This window comes from Tinamus guttatus, unplaced genomic scaffold (assembly GCF_059628265.1).
Source record: "Tinamus guttatus ecotype Peru unplaced genomic scaffold, ASM5962826v1 Tinamus_guttatus_pri_ptg000060l, whole genome shotgun sequence".
NCBI lineage: Eukaryota > Metazoa > Chordata > Aves > Tinamiformes > Tinamidae > Tinamus > Tinamus guttatus.
Window position 1 is genome coordinate 4,662,661 of NW_028288594.1, and position 11,153 is coordinate 4,673,813.

The 11,153-nt window shown below is 53.0% G+C and overlaps 1 protein-coding gene across 1 annotated transcript; it reads left to right on the forward strand.

The window, feature by feature from the left end:
* The first annotated feature begins 9,243 nt into the window (after positions 1 to 9,243).
* Positions 9,244 to 11,096, forward strand: LOC104568431 (tubulin alpha-5 chain). Its single transcript, XM_010215331.2, has 3 exons — positions 9,244 to 9,472; positions 9,699 to 9,847; positions 10,047 to 11,096. The coding sequence occupies exons 1-3, from the start codon at positions 9,292 to 9,294 to the stop codon at positions 11,016 to 11,018; spliced, it is 1,302 nt and encodes a 433-aa protein (XP_010213633.2). The 5' UTR covers positions 9,244 to 9,291; the 3' UTR covers positions 11,019 to 11,096.
* Positions 11,097 to 11,153: the final 57 nt, after the last annotated feature.

The following is an 11,153-nucleotide window of genomic DNA, read 5'->3' on the forward strand; positions in this document are numbered from 1 at the left end:
ATAAGAAATAAAGCTGCTTTTTCTCAAAATATGAGGTTACCTTTGAGTGCAATATTGGAAAGCAGTTACATAAAGCCATGAAGTGTGGACTTTGGGCACATGGGACATTGGTCGGTTACTCTGCCGGGTGACTCGGATTTCTGCAGACTGTTACAGAGAAACCTCACTCAGCTGCACTGTCCCCAGCGCGCTGCCACTCAGCAGGAATGTGGTCTGTGCAGTTTTCAGTCCTGCTTGTACATAGGGAATTACAGTTCTCTTTAAGTTTCCAAGTATGACTCAAGAAGGCCTTTATTTCCCTACAAAATCTGCAGATCCTCCTTGTGTTGTGACCGCCTGTCAGCTCTCCAAGGCTGTGAAAAAGCCAATGAAATGCTCTAAACTGAGAGCCTTTGGCTGAGCAAAGCTAGACCCCAAAGAACCAGTTTTTCTATGTTGGTTACCTCTTCTTTCAGGAAATAAGTGGATTGCTTCATAAACTTGCTGTAATATTTTGCAAACCACACTCCGAGAGAGGTTGGCTTTTTTGCCGATTTCTTTTTAGCACTGTGCAACTCTGTCTTTTGATTTCCTCAGAAGGAAGGCTTCCGAAAAGCTGGCAGTTACATGTCCTACCATATACATAGATAGCTGTGGAGTGAACTGCCTGGGGAGTTGCGTGCCCGCTGCCCATGCCCACTCACCTGGATGTGAGCAAGTGTCCCCAAAGAGGGCACCTTCTGCACCTCCCTATTTGATGTGCACAAGTTTATGCACCCACTTTAAAATTCAATCTGTTCTTCCACCCTTGGCCCCACTCTCTCATCTGAAGATGTCTGCTCACCTTGCCCTCCTGCACACCCCCTTTTTTGCCCCCAATTGCTTGAGACTTGTCCCAAGGCAGCCTTCTCCACTAGCAATGCCAGCGCTGCCCCAGGTGAAACCCGGGCAAACCCCAGGCCCTTGCAGATTGTGTACCAACAGCCTGAGGCTGGTGGAGGTGCCAGAGGCCCCTGATTAAACAGGTTCTCCATCATTTGCACCTGAGCCTGGTGAGAGCCTGGGATTTATTGCCCTTGGATGGACAGTAAGGACAGACTTGTGCCCATAGTGGTCAGCTGGTGAACCCAGCAGTGCACTTACCCAGTAGGAAGGTCCCATCCCAGAACATGGGGGTGTAATTAAACATGGAAACCCGTCATTTAGCCCCTGCACAAAGAGGTGAGAAAATGATGTCACCTGTTGACTCATCAGCATTGAGGAGAGGCTCTGCAGGCTGCACAGGTAGAGTGAACCATCTCTCTACCATCCTGGTCCATCATTGAATGCCGGTACCTGCCATGATTTCTGCCCCTGGGTGCTGACAGTGCCATGGCTAAAATCTTCCTTGGAAATGTGTCATACAGAGTTTGCATGTCACAAGGAAGTAAAGAGGAATCATTTTTAGCTGACCTACAACAAAACATGAACATACAACCCCAGCCCTTGCACTCTGCATCTTTCTGTCATTCACTCACACAACATCTGTGTAAGACAATCCCCTGCAAGTCAAATGAAGAAGGCACAAAAGGCAAAGAGCAAAGTGTCCTGTGTACTGGAACTGCGACTGATATGGGCAGAAACCCATATCACATTAAATGTTCTTGAACCTGTGGATTGAGAAACTGCTCTGCATGTGTCAGAGGCCTTTAAGCCAGTGCCAACACTGAAGGCTCTATGAATCTCTCCAACCTCCTTGGCCTTGATGCCTATGTGAATTACAAAGGAGGCAGCACATGTGTGGGGTCTGAGCACTGAAAATGTCAGGATACTTCTTTAATCTGGGGTCTTCTGAGGCAAATCATGCCTGAGATCACGGAGCAGAGCTGGCACTGGGATGGGGCTCTGTCCCAGCACTGCAGCACATGGCGTACATGAGGTCGAACTTGTGGTCGAGGTGAGCCCAGGCCTCGGCGATGGCCGTCGTGTTGCTCAGCATGCAGACGGCGCGCTGCACCTTGGCCAGGTCCCCCCCCGGCATCACCGTGGGCGGCTGGTAGTTGATGCCCACCTTGAAGCCCGTGGGGCACCAGTCCACAAACTGGATGCTGCGCTTGGTCTTGGTGGTGGCAATGGCCAATTCAGGCCAGGGCTCAGCATCCGCGTGCCAAGACAGGACATGGTAATGCCCATAACTTCGCTACAAAGTGCGCAGCAACCTGCTGAAGCTTGGCATCCTCAGGATGTTGCCCTTCCCATCCCAGAGTGCCCTTTTGCTCCATCACGCCACCTTGGACTCCTGAGATGGAGCTGTTCTGCTCCTTCCTGCTAAGGAAAAGGGAGCATCCCGGGAGCCACTACGCGGCTAGCTTATCAAATGCATCTTTTATCACGTTAACTGTTCCCTTCTGAAATGCACCAGTGCTGGCCTGCTGCCAGCCCTGCTTTCTGCTCCTTCTGCTCTCGCTTTCTCTCCTGGCGAGCCCTTGGGCTGATTAGCTGTTTGTGTAACGTAGACTCCGCTTCCACATGCAGATACCCCATTGCATTCACCTAGCCAACCATTAAAGGCTCAAGCACACCCCAGAGGACATGCTGGCAGGGCAGAGAAAAGCAGCTGGCAAGATGCCCCTGCATTGGGAATTGTTGGCATTCCTAAGGGACTAAAGACTTGCCCACCTGGTTGCGGTTTATCTACAGGGAGGATGCTTGTGCAGAGACATTCACAAGGCAGTGCTGAGCGAGCTAGTGTAAATCCTCCTTGCACCTCTGTCACATGGATGCGAATGCCCAGCTGTGACCTGGCAGGCATGGCTTGGGCTTTGGGGAAAGGGGGAAGTGATCTCTGGCTCTTGCCTCATTGCTGCAGCCTCGCACAAGCATTGCAACAGAGCTGACCGCAGCTTTGTGAAACTTGTAGCACAGGAAGGAGACCCAAAGGGTGAGCAATGGACTCACTGCCCCTCCAGGAGCACCAACATCACCAGGTCTTCCAGTTATTTTTCTGCTGGACGTGACACCTTGGGCTCCTGGAGCTGCTAGAGAAATGGAGAAAGCAGCACTGGCTGCACCGAGGAATCACGGGTGAGCACCGAGGCACCACTCCTCCAGCGGCTGCCCAAAGGCAGCTTGTTCGCACCAGGCCTGCTCAGAGCCCTGACATGAAGTCACTGCAATTAGCCAGCTGCAGTCTGCTTTATTCCTGTGGGTGTGTAGCTGCCTTTCCCAGGACATGAAGAAAGCAGGGTGACACTCAGAGCCAGCCTCTGAGCAAGGGAGGCTGCTCACCCACGGCTTGTGAGCCAAAAAAAGAGCCTGTCCCAGCTTGTCCTCCAGCCCTTTTTAGCCTTGGCAGGCTGGGGCTGAGCGTGCGTGCGCGGCTGCTTGCGTCCTGGGAGTGCCTGTCTGCTCTCGCCCCTGCCCCATGATTCAGGGCTTCAGACTGTAGCAAGATCTGGAATTAGTGTTATTGTTCCTGTAATGCAGCACATCGGCTCCAGCGCAGCGGGCATTGCACAACGGACTTTGTTTTATCTGAACCAGCAATTACACTGTTTTTGCTCAGCTCCAGCAGGGACAGCTTCTGTCAGACCTGTACTGAATCTGCACCCCGTCAGGAGGTGCAGGAGAAGTGCCACATGTGGGTGATTAAAAACTGATGAAATTCCCTTGACTTCGGAGAACCAATGTTCTTCACAAACCCTTCCACTAGCAAATCTTACGTTTACATCTTCTTATCCTAAGCATGAAAAAGAGATAAGCCCCTTCCTATCTGCAGCTGCCTTATTTTTTTTGAGACATTTTATTGGGTCTCTGCTTGATCTTCTTAGTAGCGCCTGCTCTTTCAACCTTTCATCACAGACCAGGGTTTCTAGCATTCCATTCACCCTTGTTTTTCCTCTCTGCACTGTCTCCACATGTAAGATGAGACAAACATGGGTTCCTTTTTGACTCTAAAAATGCATGTATATTTTAAGAAATAGTGAAGAGAGTATTTTCTGCCCTTCTTCATACCGTGTTAGAATATTTCACAGTGGCAATGTCCCAAATCTTGGTTCATATGTCACTGGGTAGAAGTGCAGTCAGACATGCCTTTGCTGGACAGGGGCAAGCTGTGCTTTAGAGGTCCTCCACCATGGCTCTGTGAGATGCTGTTGGAGCAGAATTAACAACAAACAGGACTTGCTTGAACTCACAGCATCCGCAAAATGCAATCAAAGCCACATGCTTTCATCATATTTAACATCTGCCCCCTGTTAATCCCCAGCTGCCTTTCTGCTTCTGAGGATGTTGTTGCCACAACTCATCTTACAGCAGAGCATCACCAAGTCTTCAGGCTTTCCAGTGCAGCAGCTGGATTTGCTGCCAGACCCCTCAACCACACAGGAGGCAGCGTTTGGCTGTACCAGAGACCCAGGAGCTCCCTCCCGGTGGGTGGTTCCTTCCATCAGGCGCTGCCATGTCACCCAGTGCCACCATCTGCAGCTGCAAACTGGCCAGGGCGCTGACAGAAGGCAGAGGCGCCGGGCTCCTCACCTCGCCGCTGCCTGCTGACCTGCAGCACTATGAGGGCTGTGAGGAGAGCAAGGCACCGGGGTGTGAAGGGATCTCTCTGGGAAATCTTGTATTTACCCACTCTTGCAGCAATACTTTGTTAAACTCATTGATGGAAACAGAAACTTTTCCACTGCTGGATCTCGACAGCTGAAAATATATGGCTGGGTGGATGTGTCACTTCTTTTGTGTCACTTGTCATTATACTTCTGATTCTTTTGCTGTCACTGTCAAACACTGCATCGGTTCTGTGACTGTACAGCCTTTATACAAGACTAATAAACAGGCACTTTTCTGGAACCTGTGAATTTCTGGTGAATACCACTCATTCTGTCACCAGTGCAGCAGTTTGGGTCGTCTCAGCAGAATGCAGGCTCTTCCGGTCTTAAATCTGCCTTGCTTGTTTTTTTGTACCTGTTTGGGTGGCTGATACCAGTCTAGGGTCCAATTTTGTTTTGTGCAATGCTGAAAGTATTCCCCAAAAAGTCTTGCAATTTTATTTTATTTTATTTTATTTTATTTTATTTTATTTTATTTTATTTTATTTTATTTTATTTTATTTTATTTTATTTTATTTTATTTTATTTTATTTTATTCTTGATGCAGTGTGAAAACATGCATCGGTCGGGGAGCGGTCCCCTCAAGACGAATTTCCCTCGGGCCAAGCCATGCTCACCCTTCTCTGTGAGCTTGCAGGATGCTGCTAACCACATCTGGCAGGCTGCTGAGCAATTAGGCCCTGATGAGATACAGCTGATTGGTGCTCACTGGATTTAGCCAGCTGTTCTTAAGCATTTGAAAAAAGCTTAGACATCTGTTTGGTCTTTTCAGATCCAAGGTATATAGAGGTGCTTAGCTTGGAATTACTCACGGCTCTCTTGTCAGTCATTACTGTCCTACTCTTTCAACATAAAAGCATCCTAATGATTTTTTTCAGTGTAAGCCTGCATTTGCAACAATGATGAATCGGTGGCATTTCACCCTCAGCTGTCTATCAGAATGCCCTAATGCCAGATCCAGACAGCTATTGGAGGAGTAGAACAATTTTATGCCCTGAGATGCCACTAGGTTGCCATAAAAATCCTCTGAAGTTGGGTGGCCTACACAAGCCTTCTGTGCTTGTCTGAAAGACTGATTGCTGCCTACAGCTCTGACTCTTGTGCTTCAGACCTGTTCTGCAAAATGTTCATGCTCTGAACATCCCAGAATGAGCTGGCAACATGCAAACACAGACAGAGCTTGGGGACGGTCAGAACTGACATCTTGACATCCAGTATCTATTTCATCGAGCACCTTGGCAATGTTTTTCTTGAGGGAAGATGATTGCATCTCTCCTTTTCACACCAATAAACCTAAGAGATTCCAATTTTGATGCCTCAGTGTGGCCAATTACGATCTTATTCTCATTGACCGTCTATATCAATGTGGTCTGTTTTACTTAGTCATCTCTGAGGCCACTTGGAGGACATTTATACCAGAAGGAGTTTAGGCATTTCTCATCATAAAGTTGCCACAACTCCCTGTTCAGGTCCAGCAGCACTTGCAACCCAGGGTATCCCCATGGAGAAACCCGATTTCTCATCAGCATGATTGATGCATTTTGATCAGATGGCTCAGCCATTTCTGCAGCTCTTAAAATATGTTGCTTAGACACTGGGACAGGCCTTGGCTAGTAGTAGTACTGCGTCTTTCAGTGGCTTTGCATGCGCTCACCAGTGAAGGTGACACTTTCCACGTGGCTCAGGCACAAAGCAAGGCAGCAATGAGTGCTAACTCGGGTCCCGCTTTCACTGTGAGCTGAGAGGTGACAGCACCTTTCAGCAGAAACTAATAAGTCAAAGGGCTCTGCATAGCTCTGTATCACAAGAGGTGCTGCAGGTGCTTTGGGAGGGCTGGAAGGCACACGTTGTTCATTGTGGCAGAGTCAGACATCCAAAGATAGTGGCAAATCAGAGCAGATAACCCCTCTTTGAGGGGTCCAAGCTCTGCCCACAGAGGCTGCGACTCCCTCCCCCATCATGGACTATTGCAGAAAACCTTATGAGACCAGACAAAAACCACAGAGGTGTCACTGAGCCAGGTCAGAAGGATTTGCACATCCATAGGCTGGCAGCTTTCGGACGCAGCCCCCTGGACATATGTGTCCTTCAGGGGCTGGGGGAAAAGGAAAAGACAGAACTTTCCTGCTTATTCCTTCCAGAGCTTCAAAAGAGTTTGGTAAGCTCGAGTTTGTTCCTCTGCCTGTGGCCTGTCCAGGAATTTTCCTGGGACGTGTGGCAGACACCCAGTTTCATGGCAGCGCTGAGTCTGTGCCAGCCTTGCTTACAGGAGACAAGACACGAGCTGGGCTCGTTGCTGACTTTTCTCTGTCCCCGAGAGCTGCTTCAGCATGTCCCGAGCAGCCCCTGGTGGGATACTGAGCTGGAGCCCCCAGCAGAGCGATGGGCCCCTGCACCTTTATGTAAATGTATGAAAATGAGGGGGCGGGGCTGGGGCGCACAGGGGCCGCCCCTGCTGTAATGCGGCGGCAGCAGCGGCAGCAGCATTGGCGGCAGCGGCAGCAGCATTGGAAGCCCGGGGTGCGGGAGCAGGTCGTGCTGTCACATCATGGTGAGTGCGGCTGGGGCTGTTCCCATCCCCTAAGCTTGTCCTGCTCCTCGCGCTGGGTCCCCGTGCCCTGCGCTGAGCACGGAGCTCGCCCCTTCCTGCACTGGCAGGAGCCCGGGTCCAGGGGCATTGCTGGCGGGTGAGAGCCAGGAGAAGGGAGCCAAGCACCCGTCCTGCTTTCAGGCATTCCCTGCATATTGAGCAGTCCCCGCTGGGCAACCTCCTGTAAACATCCCCTATCTCTCCTTAAGTCTGTGTGACCTTCTGAAGTATCCTGTGGTGAGGAGATCCTGGGCTACAGCCCATGCTCCGTGAGGACTGGCATTTGGGCTGAATTTGCCACTGCTCCCCCTTTAACAGCCACGGTGCCTGCTTGCACCCCAGGAACATCTCCTGCTGGTCCCTGGCCAGCTGTGCTGGAGGGCATCCTGTCTCTGTGGGTACCCTGGCACCTCGCGGGCTGCCCCCCGGCTCCCTCGCTGTGAACTGGACATCACAGGGAGCAAAGGCAGCAGCGTGTCACCCGTGTGACGGGCGGCCAGCGCTCCCGCAGCACCGCGGGGCTCTGCTCCCTCCTGCCCTGCCCCGTCCTGCCAGCACTGGTCCTGCTAGCTTGTCCTGGCTGTTACGTAAGGGCAGGATGAAGCAGGTCTATTGGTGTTGCCATCCCTCTCTGATTCTAGGCGGACAGTGCTCAGCAGGAAGCAGTCCTTTCTCATTTATTCCCAGGATTTTGGCCCTATTTATTTCTTATGGTGAGAAAGGTGCAAGCACCTTTTCCTGAGGTGCTTGCAGGAGCACCATGTTTGCCACATGCTTCTGGTGAAGATTCAGGAGTTTCCTCAGTCCTCAGATGATGCGGTTACAGCACTTTTATGGACTTGCTGAGGGGAAGTCACTTCCCTGCTCCTGTAGCTCGGCTCTGGGGCAGCTGGACAGAGAGACTTCTGGCTCTTACGGTGGGAACCAAGGGCTTATGTTTCTGAGCACAAGGCCAGGACTTGCTCCATGTGAACCTTGCAGTTTCCCTCGGACAGCAGTGGCTGTTGAGGACAAAATGTCTGCTCCACCCGGCCCTGCTGGCTGACTCACAGGAGGGCAGCGGCTGCTCTGGAAATCCGGTGTGGGTTGAATGCTCCCCTGCCTTGGATGTGCCCGATGACTCATCCAAGTCCTTGGCAACAACAGGGCTAAATGTGCGCAGTATTTTGGTTCTTGTCAAAAGAGTTGCACTGCCTGGGTGCCTCTCCTGGAGGGAGTGAGATGCCAGAACCAACACGAGCCTTCAGGATGCCCCTATGTCCTGAGTTAGGGCTCCCTCCCACATCAGTCCCGCAGTTTAGGTACAAAGTGCTGCTAATGCCTCTGTTCCAGAGCTAATTTAGGAAAGCAGAGCTCCAGATCATGGCAACCCTTCACTACTACACGTTCCTCTTGCCGGGAAGCCTTCCTCCTTGTCGCCTCCTCAGCTGCCACACTCCTCTCAGTGCGCAGCCCTGTTGCAAAGGTGCACAGCTTCACCAGGAGGCCGAGTGCTCGCCTGGCTCCTGAGCAGCGGGCAGTGCAGGGCGCCCCTGGTTAACTCTGTGCTCGAGTGCCCTCGCTGCCCCTGGGTCCTGCACTGCAGCCAGCTGCCACCTGGCCAGCTGCAGAGAGGGGACAGGCCTAGGGCTGCCCTGAGCAGGACGGGCAGCAGGGTGCCTGGCAGGGCAGCAGCAGCAGGGCCCCAGCCCTTAGCCCCAGCAAGTGCTCCTGCCATGGAGAAGATGCTCTGCAGGGGATTCCCTGGGCGCTTTCCTGGTCAAAGTTGGTGATTTGTTGGCCAGGGAACTTATTTTCTGGGTGTCCCTGGCTCCAGGGAAATGGTTTCCATCCACCCTGGGACACTGAAGTGGGCAGTGCAGTGGGGAAGAGCAGAGTGCTGGGTTTGGGACAAGCCAGTTGGATAATACAAGCACAAACCTCCCAGGCAGTGGGGTAGCAGGATTAGAACAAGACCACCATGAGCGCAAGTGTGCAGGGCTGGCCTGCCTGTGCTCAGCAAAAGGGACCTGCAGGGCCTCGCTACCTGCGGCCAGTGCCCTGGCAGTCCCCGGCAGCGCTGAGGCCGCCTCCGTCCCTGCCTTGCAGCGTGAGTGCATCTCGGTGCACGTCGGCCAGGCCGGCGTGCAGATGGGCAACACCTGCTGGGAGCTGTACTGCCTGGAGCACGGCATCCAGCCCGACGGGCAGATGCCCAGCGACAAAACCATCGGCGGAGGGGACGACTCCTTCACCACCTTCTTCTGCGAGACTGGTGCCGGGAAGCACGTCCCACGGGCCATCTTTGTGGACCTGGAGCCCACCGTGATCGGTGAGTGCTGGAGCCCAGGCGTGCGTACAGCTCAGAGTACAGCACGTCAGCTCCTGCTGCCACCCCCCTATGGCCCTCCTGCCCTCCTATGCACGTCCCTGGGTGGCTCTGACAGTGGCCTCTGTCTCTGAGAATAATGCTCTAGGATATACCCTAGAGCACCCCAGCCCTGTTTTCCTTGTGGGAACAATTACAGCATCCTTAACATTGTGCTATCCTCTCCTAGATGAGATTCGAGGTGGAATCTACCGCCAGCTCTTCCATCCTGAACAGATGATCACAGGCAAGGAAGATGCTGCCAACAACTATGCCCGTGGGCACTACACTATTGGCAAGGAGATCATCGACCAAGTGCTGGACAGGATCCGGAAGCTGGTAGGTAACTGCAAAAGCGCCTCTGACCTCCCAGACACATGTCTGTCATAGTTCTAGGGTAAGGAAATGGGTCCTGCTGTTGTCTATAGAACGGCCAGTAGCTGGCTGTGGTGGGAAATGGTTCCGGCAAGCAAAACTCTGAAACTTCCTTCCAGCAACGTCACTGCTTGGAGGAATCTCATGTGGGTTCTCTCTGCAGGCTGACCAGTGCACAGGCCTCCAGGGCTTCCTGGTGTTTCGCAGTTTTGGAGGAGGCACTGGCTCTGGATTCACCTCCCTGTTGATGGAGCGACTCTCTGTTGACTATGGCAAGAAGTCCAAGCTTGAGTTCTCCATCTACCCAGCACCCCAGGTCTCCACGGCAGTGGTAGAGCCCTACAACTCCATCCTCACCACCCACAGCACCTTGGAACATTCGGACTGTGCCTTCATGGTGGACAACGAGGCCATCTACGACATCTGCCGCAGGAACCTCGACATCGAGCGTCCCACCTACACCAACCTCAACCGCCTCATTAGTCAGGTAGTCTCCTCCATCACTGCTTCCCTGAGGTTTGACGGTGCCCTGAACGTGGACCTGACTGAGTTCCAGACCAACCTGGTGCCCTACCCCCGCATACACTTCCCATTGGCCACCTACGCTCCTGTCGTTTCGGCTGAGAGAGCTTATCACGAGCAGCTGTCGGTGGCCGAGATCACCAACTCGTGCTTCGAGCCGGCCAACCAGATGGTGAAGTGTGACCCTCGTCACGGCAAGTACATGGCCTGCTGCCTCCTCTACCGTGGGGACGTGGTGCCCAAAGACGTCAACGCTGCCATTGCCACCATCAAGACCAAGCGCAGCATCCAGTTTGTGGACTGGTGCCCCACAGGCTTCAAGGTGGGCATCAACTACCAGCCGCCCACAGTGGTGCCGGGGGGGGACCTGGCCAAGGTGCAGCGTGCCGTCTGCATGCTGAGCAACACGACGGCCATCGCCGAGGCCTGGGCTCGCCTCGACCACAAGTTCGACCTCATGTACGCCAAGCGAGCCTTCGTGCACTGGTACGTGGGAGAGGGCATGGAGGAAGGGGAGTTCTCTGAGGCGCGGGAAGACATGGCTGCGCTGGAGAAGGATTATGAGGAGGTGGGCCTCGACTCCTATGAGGACGAAGAGGAGGGCGAGGAGTAGAGGTGCCCCCAACAAAGGACCTTCCTCCTTTCCTTGTGTTAGCTGCACAAATCCTTGGCAATAAAACGTTTCAGAGTCTCCGTGTGTCCCACTAACCCTCCATGGGTTTCTTGCCAGGTCAGGTGTGTGGCGAGT